This window comes from Carettochelys insculpta, chromosome 13, assembly GCF_033958435.1.
Source record: "Carettochelys insculpta isolate YL-2023 chromosome 13, ASM3395843v1, whole genome shotgun sequence".
Lineage (NCBI taxonomy): Eukaryota > Metazoa > Chordata > Testudines > Carettochelyidae > Carettochelys > Carettochelys insculpta.
This window is the reverse complement of record NC_134149.1, coordinates 6,534,398-6,550,293: the sequence shown is the minus strand read 5'-3', so window position 1 is coordinate 6,550,293 and position 15,896 is coordinate 6,534,398. Positions and strand designations below refer to the sequence as shown.

At 42.3% G+C, this 15,896-nt stretch overlaps 1 protein-coding gene across 4 annotated transcripts in view; it reads left to right on the top strand.

The window, feature by feature from the left end:
* Positions 1-15,896, top strand: part of FGF13 (fibroblast growth factor 13) — a 357,392-nt gene that overhangs the window by 176,809 nt on the left and 164,687 nt on the right. For 3 of the 4 annotated variants that reach the window (XM_075007922.1, XM_075007923.1, XM_075007925.1), the window contains one exon: positions 13,229-13,396. The exons of the other annotated variant lie outside the window; for it this stretch is intronic. In XM_075007922.1, the coding sequence (XP_074864023.1) occupies positions 13,229-13,396 (168 nt within the window). The remainder of the gene's footprint in view (positions 1-13,228; positions 13,397-15,896) is intronic. 4 annotated transcript variants of the gene reach the window in all.

Genomic DNA, 15,896 nt, shown 5'->3' with positions numbered 1-15,896 from the left:
CGGATATCCTTATTGAGATATGTGGATGCAGATACCTGTGTACATAAAGTGGGATATTTGCGGTGTTCTAAATACAAAATTTGTATCTACATCCATAGCTGCAAAAATGAGCAGCGGATATCCACATCTATGGATACAGATGCCCCTGGATATAAAGCAGACACTGCAGATTTGCAGGAAGTGACTTCTGATATCTGATCTAATGTCCGCACTTCATAGGCTAGAGCAGGGGACCATCAAACAAAATAGGAAGAGAAGCCATTTTTTCCAGCTCAGTAAAAACTCAATAATCCAAAGGCTGCGATGTACGTGAATATGAGATGACCCTTAATAAATAACATAAAATCATACTTACTGTAACTGCAGCTTTACGAGCAGTGTAAACACAATGATTTGTAATGCAATACATGCTTACTGCAGGGCGTTCACACGCTTTTTGCATATTCTGTTTCCTCACACTTTACGTGTGTGTTTGTATCACTGTTTTCCTGATTTTTCACTCCCGAATCACTTCTCTCTCTGGAGGATGTTAGAAGGAGTTATCCAACTTTTTGAGATCACATATCGTTTGCTATTTAGATATGAGTTTTTCATTTCTGGGCTTTTAGACGTTCATTGTTTATCGAACATAATCAGAAGGGTGGGATTTTTCTTAACTTTGCAATTATAGCATGGGGAGCCACAGAGAAGTCCTTAAAGAGAAGTAGGTGGCTCCAGAGCCGCAGGTTGCAGACCCCTGGGCTAGAGTTAAGGAAAAACGTAGGATAGCTTATTTGAAGTGTACTGGTTAGCTATAACACTGACAAGCTTAATTGCTACACTGGTCAAGGGAAGCTGTCTGCAGTGTATTGTGGTGTACAGAGTGCTAATGCCTGCAGATGGCATTAGGTACAGAATTATTTGGTTATACAAATGATTCACTTTTAAGATTCTTGTCAGAAGCACATGTAGGCTTTTAATTGCCTTGCCAATGAGAGTAACAGACACTTGCTGCTTTTCAGTGCTTGGGTAGCACACATCCATCGCTCCTTTGTGGAGTTTACTGATATTTGGCTTCTGCTGATAAGCCCTTTGTGCTTTCTTACGAAGAAAGCTTTCCCAAGGCCACTCCTCCTGACAACACTTTCTGGGCTGGCACTGAATCAAGCAATTGGGCTTATTGTTTTCCTCCTTTGTGTGAATCCATGCTAAGAAATGTGAACATGGAGGTGTGCACTTACCTGTTCTCCAAAAAGTGTTTCGAGTCTCTTCCCCTTCACTGAAGTTGATCTGACACGTCTGTAACAGCAGGCAAAGCAATGAAGATCCTCTCTGAAATCCAGTCTTTGATTAGTCCCATGTGTCCCCAGAGATTAAACAAGTACTTCCTTCCAAATTCCAGGACAGATGCGATTCTACTTGACAGCTTCGTCAGCTTACACAGCCTTGCTTGTTTGTTTGTTCTTTTTGTTTTACATCTGCTGCCTTGGAATGACTCTGACTTCCTTTGCTTCTCTTTCTCCCCTTCCTATAAGATATTGTCATATCCTTGGCAGCTTTTGTGTTGTCAATAGATGTGCTGCAAGAAAATATTTACTGGCAATCAAATTTCTCTCATTCTCATGACTTCCCATTCAGTTTGAAGCCTGTCTTTTAGCTTCACAACAGGGCTATATAGGTACTGAAATTCCTGTTAACGTTACATGGTGCTAGAGTGGTGTAATAAGTTAATTTACTACGGGTTGAACCTCTCTCGTCCAGAACTCTCATCTGGCAACATCTGTAATCTGGAATGATTTTAGTTAGACAGATGACCACTTATCATGGAGTGGCCAAGTTTCCCATCTTCCCACGCAATTTTTTCCAGACACCAGTCCTGGCTCTCAGTGGTCTGTGCTCCTAAATGTCTTCTAAGAGTCCCGTAAGCAGTGGAAGTATTGGTAAAGCTGCTAGGCAGTATTGACGTCCTGTGGTCTGGCACCCTTAGGACCCTGACTAGTGCCGGACAAGAGAGGTTCAACCTGTATTGCATTGTGACACACACTTCATTCCCAGGTCTGAGTCTTGCCTTCAGTATTCCTGCCGTCTTTCTCTGCTGTCCTGATTTACCCAAGCTACAGTTGCCTTTTTCCCCCAAAAGTTTCTCCATTGCAAGTCAATGGTCCTATTTTGTGCTGCACTGAAACGTTCTCTGAACTGGCCTTGCCACACCAGGTTTTTGGTCTCCCTTATCATCCTCTTTGCTGCTCTGGTCTTTCTCACTGACTTCAATCTCTTCCAACAAGCAGCCGGTTGGTCTCCAATAGAGAAATCCTCAGTCTTCTAGCAAAAGTCATTGTCTGGGTCAGCCAAAATGGCGGCAGCCAAGCCATGGTGTTATGTCTTGTAAAGGATGCAGTAACATTGCATTGGGGGCACATGGCCTGATTAGGATGCCTGATTGACTTGCCTATCCCAGGCTGCTTCCTGTAACCCTGATTCACAATGAAAAGTTTGGCCTCAAGCCTCGTTGCTTTTCCCAGTCATGTGAGCTGACGAGCAGTGAAACTAATGCCGGCATGTGTAGTGCTGCTGCTTTTGATGGCAGGAAGGATTCAACCTGAGGATTTCATGGCTTTGTGGTGGTGTAATCAGACTGTGACTGGTCAGAGTGGGTTTGCATGCCCCTGAAACTCCTGTTTATCCACACTTGTCTGTCAAATGCCAGTAACGCTCCAGCAAGTTTGTAGCCTCCGAATCTATTGGCTCCAGCAGGCACATGACTCTTAACAGCCTGCCCTAAAGAAATGTCTAGGAGACCATAAAGAAATCCATCACCTGCGACAGTGTTTAAATTACCCAGGCTGCGTGGAAGTGGCAGGGTGGAGCTCTACTCTCCAGATGGAGGCTGTGGAAGCCCATGTCAAGCAGATAGGGTAGTAGCAGTTTCTCGTTAAGTAGCAAGTGGGGCATGTCTGTCGGACTCTGCTGATCAGACTGCAGCAGTGAATGCGAGTGGTAACACAGACCACATAGCACGACTGAGGAGAACCGTGGTGTACAAGATGGGAAAGGTTGCTGCTGTACATTTAGAAAGAGATTCCATCCCAGAGTTGAGACAGAACCAAATGATAGAGATTCCCTGCTCCCGTAAGGAACTTCTGTTCATCTGAAAGCTCGTTGGCAGTGTGGGCTGAAGTGTGCTGTGTAGGGGCTGGAAGTTAAGGAGCAGTTCTGCAGAGAACTGACCTAAAGCTGGTCCAGATAAGAAAAGAAAGGTAGGTTTGGGAAAGGAAATAGAATTGCATGACTCTGGTCAAACTGTGCTCTCCTGGATGGTCACAGTAAGGTCACATTGATGCTGCATGAAGGTACAGATTTCAGTTAACCAAAAATAGTTTGGTTATAGATGAATGCCTTCGATGTCCACAAAATCAGGTTCTGTTCAGAATCATGAGCATAAATGATGTCCCAGCTGGGGAAGGAAAAGTGTCCGTTGCTGCGTTTGTGGACAAAATAAGGATGGTGGATGTGAAGGACAGTTTTTGTTATGTGAAGAGGGATCTCCTATATCCCCACAAGGAAAGCTAACGCGCAGGCTGGAAACATTGCTGTTTCATATAATTTTCTTCGACTGAGGGAATAGGTATAGCATCGCACTGTCAAAAAAGAGCCCTCATTGCTGGGTTTTTTGTCCAGATCGTAGCTTTAGAACACACTTAGCAATGCTTAAAAAGAGGATTGCAAGCAAATGAGTTGAACCCTCCGGATGCTATCGGAATAAACTCAAAATTCTCTCTGTTCTGTGATCAGGCACCACTGTTCAGATTATCTAATACAGGACCACATTCCAGAGAAGGATTCTGAAACAGAAGGAAAATATTAATGAGTGAAAAATAGTTTGCTCTGTGAAGTTGGTCTCTCGTTTTTTCCCCCATCCTAGTAAAGGCGTATTTTGTGTGACAAGTGTTTCATTGCCCTCAGGCTGGGCATTAAGAGGATAACAGCCAACTACTGCTGCCAACTAATGGAGTGACTCCTTTAGTTCAAGTGATGGAGGTCTTTGCTGAGGTGTTCTCTGTCCTAGATTCAAAATGCCAATGGTAGGGCTCATTGTGGGTGAGTACCAAGTGTGGAGAGTTGGTCAACTCTGCAGTAACCTATATGCTGTTTTAGATAACTGGAATGGCAACAATTCACCTGAGGTCTAAAGAGACCTGGGAGGCTGGTAGTCTAACTACTTAGGATTCCAGACTTGTAAAAGGAGTGGAATTTTATGATTAAGTTTTCAAATTCTGCTGTTTCCATGGGTTGTGGCTTTCTGGGAGACAGGGAAGTGGTCCGAGTGCTTTCCCTCAGGTAAGGCAAACTGGGACAGGAGACGTTTCTGCTTAGCAGATATTCAGGAACATTGCTTTAGGGACCCACAAGACCTAGTTAGGATTAGGCTTCAGCACAGCTTTTTATGAATTATTTGGGAGCAATTACTAGCATCCTGAGTAGTCACTGGTGATTTTCAAACATCTCTACAGTAGAACTTGGCATCTACTCAACTGCAGAAATTGAAGCCCCCCGAGTTCCAGCACCACTGGCACCAGCTAACATCTAGAATTAGCTCCTACCATATTTAACTACCTCAAGCAGAATCAGATGTAAAGTTGTGGAGAATTAAGTACAGTCATGTCACATTTCAGGCAGTTGGTCATCAGTTGCTTGCTCCATCTTAATCAGACGTTTCCATGTGTAAGGAGAGCTGGAGTCCATGAGGATTTGAATTTTGGTGGAGGGAGGGGACCTCAGCTTGAATCTCATAAAAATTTTCACAAGATTTTTTTTCCCATTTCTTTTCAACTAATTTTCAAGTGAAATGATTTTCAACCATATTTGATTGCGGTGGTATCACAGGAGCGGTGAGCCACTGCATGTCGGTAATAAAGATTAAGGAATATCGCCCTTTGTCATTTGCATGACATCTTCCGCCCTTCCTAGAAATCAAACTTGTGCATGGGTAAATCCGACATGTAGGACAACAAGAAATCCTGTTTGTAATATCGCAGTGGCAGTCCTCCTGCACAGGAGCATGTCAGGAAGGAGGACACAGGCAAAGCCATGTAGAGAAAATTGCACAGATGGATCTTGTTATTAAGAGGATTTGAGTGTGTGGCAGCTCCTGAACAGCTTTTCAAAGAAAATGAGCTGTCAGTGTTTTGTAATACAGGGAACACAAATGGGCTGATTATGCTGTCCAGATGGCTAACAAAATGCACACCAGCCACTGGAATGAATTGTGGAAAACAAAGCAGCTAATGAAATGAAGCACCAGGGATAGTTTCCGAACAGAGCCTTGTAGCTATCAAACACAGAGAAAGGGCAAAATGTCATCAGAGTACGCAAAGTCACTTGAAATAAATGGTTATGCGGTCCCCTGTACTCGGTTGATGCCCACTCACTGTGAACATGAAGTAGTGTTAAGGCCCATCACATCATCCCTTGGTACCTGCTGTATTTTTTTGCCAGATTTGCCTGACTCAACTGCTTCACATTTAAGTCTTGGAAAGTTTTCATTTGATGCAGACAACCTGAGTCAGTATATGTTCTGAACACTTCCTTTTGCTGCACTATTCTGAAGTTCCCAAAGGACTGCACACAGTATGAGTTCAGTGAGAAATAGCAACGTACAGGGCCCAGTACCTTCAATGAGCTTTGGATCAGGCCTATAGGAGGACATACTTTCAATAGCCTTACTTCTAGAGCCCACAATCTGCATGTGTGAAGTGTCATGTAAGAAGGATTAATGTTTTTACATAAGAACAGGGTCAGACCAGTCATCCAGCTAGTCCAGTATCTCGTCTTCCAACAATGGTTGATGCCAGAGGTTTTAAAGGGAATGAACAGAACAGGCAGTCAAATGATTCAATCCCCGTCTTGCAATCTGAGCCTCTGGCAGACAGAGCATGAGAATTGCATCCTTTGCCACCTTGGCTAATAGACCTATCCTCTGTGAAATTATCTATCAATAGGTAATTCTTTTTGGAACCCATATATAGCTTTTGCATTGACAGCTTCCCCATCCTCAAGTTTTACAGCTGTGTAGTGTCTGAAGAAATGATTCCTTCTCCTTTCATTGTGTGGCCCCGGTTCCTGTGTTATATGAAGGAGTCAGTTATGCTTTTTCTCTACACCATTGATGACTTCCAGAGCTCTACCATAGTCCTGCTTACTAGTTTCTATTCCAGTCTGAACAGCTCTGGTCTTTTCTTAGCTTCTGCTCATATGGAAGCTCTCCCAGACCATTAATCATTTTTGTTGCTTTTCTCTGTACTGTTTCCTTTCTACCCTATCTTCTTTTGAGATGGGGTGACCACAACACAACTGCACGTAGTATTCCAGGTGGGGGGCTTATTATGGATTTATATAATGGCATTATATTTATGGGGGTACAAGCTATCCCTTTCCTAATGGCTCCTGATGTTCTATTGGCTTTTTAACTTGGGCTAGCCCTGACCAGGAATAATAAATGTAGCTCGAACAACGAGCAAGGAGGTGTCACCATCTTGTGAATTATTGCATTCAAAGCTGCTGACGGCAGCCAAAAGAAAGAGAACTTCCTGAAGGAGATAATCCATACGTCAAATCACCTATGCAGGCATGAAACAGGCCCTAGAGTTATGGTGGACAGCTGCTGTTTCCCCACTGAAGCTTTCTTCTCAAATTTATCAGGCACAGAATTAGAGAAGAGTCGGTCAGAATCATAGCCAGGACTTTGAAAATGATGGAAAGATTCATAGTCATAATTTTAGGTGAGACTATGTTGACTCAGGAGTAATGGGACATATGTAAAAAAATGCCTGAGTTTTTAGCTAGTGCATTGTTGAATGCTGACGAGTTTTGAGCGACTCTCTAGAAGGATTGTGATGGAAGCATGATTTGTCCCTGGTGGCTTTAGTTTCACTCCAGGGATGAGGAAAGAGAGAAACTTTTCTTACTGGCTTTTTACCATCTTTTTTTAAATAAAAGCTGCTAAGTGATGTGGCACCAAGTCATTTACCGACCTGAATGTTTTAGCTTGGGAAATAGGTACCTGCAGCTGTTTTATTCTAACTGCTTAATAAATGGCTTTTATGGTATTCTCTTTATCCACGGTTACTGCATTCCTTTTGTGCAATTCCATTAACTTTGGCCAGTATTAACCAGCCTATCCCACACAGCATTTCTTTACCACCTTGGTCCTGAGGATCTCCGAGCACTTGACGAACGTTAATGTAGCCTTGCCATAGCCTTGGGAGGTGTGTAAGATACGAAGGGCTTGTCCTTGTTTTATAGATGGGAAAACTGAGGCAAAGATGGGTCACATGACTTCCCTTGGACATAAAACAAGTCAAGGAAAATAGTTGTGGAACTGTAACAGCACAGTGCCTACTCAGACACCCTAGGCTGGAGCACGTAGTCAGCTTTAGAACCATAACAAGAGGCAGAGTAGAGCTGTATTGCGCTGGGGCTTGGGAACACTGGGAGGCGTTCCATCTCTGTGATCTGCAATGAGTTTAATCCGTTTAATTTTTCTAGTGTGATGACTAGACACTTCAGTAGTAGATCTGTCGTCAGACTTCACCAACAGCTGGAAATTCTGTGAAGACCTAGGTTCTCTCACCTCCTCAGCTTAGGACACAGCATGTGTTTTGGATAAAATGAACTGCAGGTTGAACTTCTCTAGTCTGGCATCCTCTGGTCTGGCTACATCTGTGGTCCAGCATGATTTTAGTTAGCCAGATGTCCACTTATGCTTCGTGTGGCCAAGTTCTCCGCAGTCTCATACTGTTTGTTTACAGCCACCAGTCCTGGCTCTTGGTGTTCTGTGCTGGTATTTAGCTCTAATTTACCCTAAATGTCTTCAAAGAGTCCAGTAAGAAGTGGAAGTGTTGGTAATGCTGCTAGACAATACTGACCTCCCATGGTTTAGTAAATTCTCTGGTTCGGCACCAGTCAGGTCCATAGGTTGCTGGACTAGAGGCGTTCATCCAGTACCACGACATATGCACAACATAACATACACTCTGTGTTAGGGGGTCTCCTGGTTGCCTTTGCTCAGGATGCATCTCCCCTATTTTCTTCCAGATGTATTGTGCCCTCTGAGTGACTGTCAGTCCTTTCTAGAAGTTAATCACACTCGTTGTGTTATTCTTATAGCTATGCTATGCTATATGTTGTTCTCTTTGGGAGCCTTTTATGTTTCTCATGGTCAGCCTAAAGATTTGTCAGCTGTGTTTTTGCTTTTCAGTGTAGGAACACTTCAGATGTTAAAGTGGTTGTAATTTAATACTGCCATAAGGATTCTACAAGTAAGAAAAAGCTTGATATGTGTTTGTACAAGAATGCAGTAGATAGGAATCAGAGAGTATTGCTTTAAATTGTTTCTGGGCATTGGCATCTTATGTGTTTCAAAACCCTGCCAGTGCAGCAAAGTTGCAGGCATGATTAGGCCTTACTTTTTGAGTATATTTAGTAATCACAGTTACTTGCCTCTGTGGCTTCTTCATATTGGGTTTTATTGTATTAAGAGCAAAAGACGCATCAAGCAGTTACTCCTTCATTTGGACCAAATATTATAGACTGGTTTTTCTGAAGCTTTTTTCCCGCATAAAGTACCCCCTTTTTTAATACCCCAAGTACCTATAAGTTTCAGACACATGCAAGTTTTTCTGCCATTGTGCACATTTGTTTAAACAATTTAATTGTAACTGGTTGGTTGGAAGAAATTGCCTATTGGCAATAAACTTGCCCTCGCACTTACGAATGCAGAAAGGATGAAATAAAAAAATTAGATGAAATTAATATAATTTTTTAATTCATAAAAAAGGTTGAGAAACGCTGAGTTGAGGTATCCTCTGGAAGACCTCTGCATACCCCCTAGGGGGTAGGTGTAGCCCTGGTTGAGAACCACTGTTGTAGACAATCCGTTAGTGACTAGTGTGGATTCAGCGATAATGAAGATGCCTAGATGTATTTTTGTATGGACTGTAGATCTTTGTGTGACAATTCAGTCCCCGTTATTCTTTACATTCACGGGTACGTGTGGTTGGTATGGTATGGCAGATTGCTTTGTGAATGTCACTGAACTGGATTCTGGCATGTTCTATGCTTTTTGGCCCCTCCCTATTTCCCAGGATGCACTTGTTGGGTTTAGCTAGTATTTTCTAGTGGGCGCTTCCTATTTATGAACTTATTTTGAGGTTTTGTGGCTTTGCGATTTTCCATTCATGCTTATATCCTTCACAACCTGCACTGAGCAGTCACTACAATGTGGTTCTATTCTATATTTAGCTCTTCATCAAACAGTGAATCTGATCAGTTTCGACAAGCTCATTGCTTTAGACTCCGCTGTTAAAGTTTCACATTAATTGGAGCAGCTGGGTTGCTATTGAGGTCCTTTACTTGTGTCTATATCTTTTCTTTCTGTAGCTCCCATTGGTTGTAGGGCTGTCATTACATCATGCAGTAGGAGACAGTAATGTTTTTCTGGGTCTATAATAAATTCTGTGTCTGACCTTAGGCCATTCATCATGTTAAAAATGGTTTAACTGCTGCTTTCAAAATGATGATATTGATTATGTCACTCGTACTTCATTTAGCATTAAAATTTTACTGACTTGTTCTAAGACGGACCCCAGATGTTAATGATCAAATGCTTCCTACAGGATGGAGCATGGCCAAGTCCAATTAGCTCTTTATCATCCAGTGCCTTTCTCATTATGGCATTATGAACCTTCCTTCAGTGACATCAGTGCATGGAAGCCAAGTGCCACCAGCTGTGGATTCGGACCCTGATTTCTCTACTTAAATTTAAATTGACTGAGCATAAATGTCTTTTGGAGAAGACAAATTGAAAGATTTAAGGGATTGATGGTTACTGCACTCTTAGTTCCTCGGGTCTGTGGTTCACATTGTGATGAGTTTGGACTGATAAACTAACAAATGTGTTGTGTTTTCTGTAAGAATTACTAGGTGGATCATCCCAGTCCCTGGGGTGAATTGACATGTCCATTGGTAATTAACTAGCACCTTTGTTTGGTCTTCTTAGAGGTCATGCCCAAACTGGTGCTGGATACAGAGGGGCAATGACACCTGCTGCTACTGCTTATACTGCAGCTGTTCTCTGGGTCATAATTTTAAAATGTATGGAAAGCTGATTGGCTGGTGTGTTTTGTTGTGTTTCTGGGAGTATCCCAAGCCTTTAAAACAAAAGTCCTGCACTTAACCAAGTAGCCAGACCCATGCAGTGGGAAGAATAAATCCTCCTCGTTTCCACAGCTTTGTTGCCAGAGTACCTCTGCTCTGCTACATTGCAAGCGCCTGGCTCCCCACTCCCCTTGCAGTTTGCAAATCTTCTTGTTCGCTTATTTAAAGCCATGTAAGCTATTCTCCTGTCCTAGTCTCCTGTGCAGCCAGCAGACCCTCTCTCCTCGGTCGCCTTGCAAGCAGCAGAACTTCCTCCTGGTCAGTGCTTCTGTCTACCAATAGCTAGTTGGTATTTAGCTGCAGGTGTCAGGCTTGTTTCCTCTCTGTGCAACTCTCGGGCCTGACACTGCAGGACGTGAAGCACCATGCATGATATGTTGAACTCCCTTATCGTATCTGGAAGCTCAGGGACACATCTGTACGTAGGAGAAGATCACGCTCTGAAGGTGGATCTTTTGGGGTTTGATTTAGTGTGTCTAGTAGGGACGCAATAAACAGAATGTTGAGGGCACTCCTATTGACTCCGGTATTCCTTACCATCACGAGGAATAAGAAAAGCTGACAGGAGAATCCCACAGTGGGGCAACACCAGAAATTCAGCTTAAGTTACACTGACTCTGTCTCTGCAATTTTTGTAGCTGGACTTGTGTATTTTAAGTCAGAGGGTGTAGATCTACCCTAAGAGCTTTTTGTGCCCTACCAAAGAGGCTCAGCACCTTGCAGGATCAGGCTCACTCCATATCTCCTGACCCAGCCCACGATATGTAAGCAAGGTATGTATTGCTGCTGATCAGCTGGCTGGCTGTTTGCTGGTAGCACACGAAACTCGCTTCCCTCCTGGCTAATAATGTTCAACAGCCACACATCGTAGCTTGTATTTTTGTAAATGTCAGAGGGATCGTCGTCAGGTCACTGCACCATTGACGTCAGTAGCATCCCAGGCAGATTGCTTGCTGCCTTACAGACAGTTGTTTTTCTAGTAGTAAAATTTTAGCAGTAGCGATTTCTGCACAGTATTTTCTGCAGAGCAACAGCCAGCTGGAGTTTTTGGTCCTTGACACTTCTTCGCTTCCCAGTTCCTCCAAGCCAGTGCTAACTCCCCAGATTGCCCCACAGCTCCAGTGCTGTCAGAGTGGTCCCTTTAATGCACACAAAGCCCCCTTTAAATAAAGCCAAACCACGGCAAGGATTATTGAGAGTGTTACTCAGAAATCCAGACAGGGTGCGTCAATGACCCCATTGCTCTTTTCAAATCAGTTATATTTTCCTAATAAGTTTATGAATAATTTTAATAGTAATCTGTCTGGATTGTTAGTTCATGTTACTGATACTGACTTGTACCTAATGCAGCAATAGCAGTCTTGGTGCATGGTCTTTTCTGGGGATTAATGAAAATTTGAAAGGATGTGATTGCTCATAGTGAAACCAAAGGCCACCAGCCATAACCTGGTTACATAGCCCCAAGCAATGGGTACAGGTTGAACCTCTTTAGTCCAGCACCCTTGGTACCTGACCAATGCCGAACAAGGGAATTAGCCAGACCACGGGAGGTCAATACTGTCTAGCATTATTACCGGCACTTCTATTGCTTCCTGGGCTCTTAGAGGACATTTAGGAGTAAATTATAGGTAAATAACAGCGTAGAACACTGAAAGCCAGGACTGGTGGCTGTAACCTACATTTCCGGGACCACAGGAAACTTGGCCACACCCATGGTAAGTGGTCATCCAGCTAATTAAAATTATGGTGGAGTAGGGGTGTTGCCAGAAGAGAGTGACGGACTAGAGAGGTTCAGCCTGTAGCACTGAACTCATGGCTTTCATTTATGGCTTAAGAGGTCAACAGTAAGGCAAGTGGGTTATTTTATTGGGTGATGTGATTCCACTTGGTATCTTTAAGACACTAATGACAAGTGAAAGCACATTAGCAAGGCAGTATATAATGTCATGTATTGCTTTTGCATTTGCCCTTTTTATTCAGCGTAATAGGTATGCTGTTAATTTTTTTGTTCAGGGATTTTTTTTTCTTTCAGATATATTTTGGAAAGTAGAAACTCATTCCATTTTCAGCTGAGATTTTATGCTTCTCTAGTTAGTCACAAATATATATTTTTAGAATGGCAAACACTCTTAAAAATTAGATAGGTATTGCTCCTGGCAAAGGTCTGCCTTTCAAGCCCAAAATCCAAATGTCTAGGTGGAGAGTGAAGCTGGCTTCTTTAGCAAATAGAACAGCATTTTGACCTTCTAGCTGTGTAATATTGCCAATGATTTGCAAGCCAGTTATTTCTGTATGGCAGGTTTTACTGCTTCATGTAATGATTCGATTTGAGACAACAATTCCGTATATATGCCATCGGTAGTACTGATGGGAATATTGATTTAAAAGAACTACTGGAAAAGCCATAACAAAATTAACATGCACTCTCCGTGCGTTTGCCTTTTATCCATTTGAAGGCGATAGTCCATTCAGGCATCATTGGATTATCATTCTGGCTGTGAGGAATTGCCTGATCCTTTCAGCGATCTTTTCTTTTGTACGGTGGGGAATAGAGAGGTGTTGATGCTGCATTGCCCACAGATACGGCAGTGTGGCTTGCTGATGTAATAAACTCAAGTACAGAATATAAAAGCTGCAGGTTAGAATATCGCATGCTCTCTTTCCATTTTCCTTAATTTGCATGCAGAATCCAGCATGTATTGCAGGAGTCCACAGGGGATACCGAATAGCTAACCTGTGTTACTCTCTGCAACAGCCTGCTATGATGGTTCTTTTCCTTAGGGTGAAGGTTGCATGAAGCGAGATAAAGGACGAATGTTTATAAAAAGTGTTGTTTGTAAAAGTAACCTCTCCCCACCCCTCTTCTCCACCACCGCCACAAAACTTTTTTTAATGCTTTTACGTTTCTTTTCTTCACGACCAATGTTTCGCCCCCTTTTCCTTCCCCACCTCAATGCAATATAGTTGATATACGTCTCTAGATTTCTTTCGTTAAACTCTAACTTGAGTTCATTTTGTTATGTGGTGACAACAGTTATGGATGACGCTCCCCCTGGCACACAGGAGTACATTATGTTACGGCAAGATTCCATCCAATCTGCGGAATTAAAGAAAAAAGAGTCCCCTTTTCGTGCTAAGTGTCACGAAATCTTCTGCTGCCCACTGAAGCAGGTGCACCTCAAAGAGAACACAGAGCCGGAAGGTTTGTGCACTACGGATCCATGTTTTGTTTGTTATGATTACCTTTATTATTAATGTACGTGTCCCTCTAGCGTGCTGTGTGTTTTTTTTCCCAGCCTGTGTCAATATAATGCAGCTGACACAGGAAGCGTTATGCGCTTCATGTCCCCCTTTGCTTGCCTGTTAATGTCTGATACGGTCTATCGTGGGACACTGTATAACATCAGCCATATACAGTATTATAGACAAGAAGTAAGATGATGCTGCTTTTCTCAAATAAAGTTTACTTCAGCTCTCATCATTACACTGCCCTTTTTTGGCTGCCAAAAGTTTGCTTGCTACTCAAAACAGCATTGATCCCGAGTCAGTTTCTCGCCCCCACATTTCCAAAGCTGCACACTGCTGAAACTAATAGCACTCTGAACCAGATTCCTCTAGTCCCGAGTCCTTCCACGCCATAAGGCTTCTGCGTATTGCTGCAGGAATGCTCATACCAGCTGTATTTCAGTGAAGCAGAATAAAACATTGTATGTACTGCACGCCCAGTTGCATTTTGAGAAATGCATGCATAGAGGAAATTGAGTCAAATGTTTTCCTTTTCAGATAAAGTAAAGGTATGGCCGAATCTACTTGTTGATCACTAATGTAAAACGATGAATAAGTTATTTGTCTCTTTGATATGCTTCAGGAGAATGTAAGACGAAGCTATCTTTTAAAGATGTACTTATTCTCAATTATATTTAACGTTTTCCTCTTGTTGTTCTGTATGTGTTTTTCATTAATGCCGCCTACCTGGTAAGCCTCCTACTTTTTGTATAAGCTTCGGTATATAGAACTAACTGTCATTATGAATAGTGTCACTCCTACTTGACATCATATTTCAAGATGAAATACTTAGGGTTGGGTCCTGTTTTGGTTGAGTTTCACAAACAATGTAAAAACAAACAGATCTGAGCCCTCAGTCAAATCTGATGTGTTATCCTGTATTGAATGACAGCCACTGCTGGGGCAATTGTTGATCTGCAATGAATAGCAACCAAACATTACACTCAGCCGTATATCCTGCTAACATTTATTGCAGGAATAATGTTTGCACTGGTGTTAGAAGAACACTTAGCTCCTTCATTAAGTGCTGTTCTACCAGGAGCGACTGTCTTACAAAAGATGCATCGCAGGCCTTTCAAAAATGTACTACATGAAACAAAAACTGACGTAAAGGCGGGAGAGATTATTTCTCTCAGGCTGTGACTGTCTAAACATCTGATTTAGAACTACTGAATTCAGTTCTCCATTGAAACCAGTGTTACATTTCTTCTTTGTCCATACTCAAATCTCCTGCTGAGAATTTTGAGAGTTTAGAAGGTGAAAGGATCTGGCTACTTGACTGAAATTTCTAGAGGGAACTTGAGCTCCTGGGAGTAATTGGTTCACAGTTGTGAGCGTTTGTAGTGAGTAAATCAATAGTTTACACGCTGAGAGAGAGGAAGAGAGAAAACATGAGGATGGCAGTGGTCTGCCTGGAGGACTGTCTGCTACCAGGGGCTGAGCTCTATGGAACCCTCATGTCAGTAGAGATCAAGGCACTCCACACCTGCCAAAGGAGATATGTAGTTTCAGGTGAGATGTGAAGACCCAAAGAGTGAAAATTGTGTTTTGTTTTTGACTGAAAGTGAACATTTGTTAGTACCAAGTTCTCCACCATTGGAGATATTACTTCTCTCTTAAAACACCTGTGCTAGTCCTTTTCTACAGCATATGGTATCATTAGATTATTCTTCTTGAAAAAGTGAAGTATGAAAAGAGAAAAACTTGTCATCTTCTGTTGCATTATAAATGGATTAATGTCATTTTTTATTCCTTCTTGCTCTGAGTTCTGCGTTCAGAATTATCATCCAAGGTACAACCGTATTGGCTAGCCCACGACCATGAGGCTCTGGGTAACACATCCATGGATTTTGGGGAGGTCATGTCTGTTTTTATGTGGCTTTCATGTTTTTTATGAAAAATATATCCTGGATCAGTGTGTAGAATACATTTTCAAGATTTCTCTTGGTCTCTTCTGCCTTGAGAATAGCCCAGGGCAACACTTGTAGAATGTAATTTCTCTTTACAAGCTATGAATTGGCTGGCACTTAGAGCCATTTCAGGGCTCATTATGTCATCATCAGTGCTTTCTTGGCATAGAGCTGAAGAACCATGAGCATAAAGTGATGAAGTTGTGTTCTTGGTGCCATCTTAGAATAGAGTAAGTTGAGCATCTGAAGCAAACTTTAGCCCAAGTAACACAGGTCCTACCGTTAGCATGTCAGATCTGCTCTCAGGTTGTCTGAAAATAAAGAATTACACATACTGAGCTGTAAATAATGTACATTTTCATAAAGGCACTGGAAAATTCCATTGATTTGTTAGCGTGAGGGGCTTCACAGAGCAGAGACATCATAATCTATGCAGTAGATTCTATGGGATGATAATATTGTAGTCTTTAAAGGGAAATTCAGATATGGAATTAACTAAATCACTAC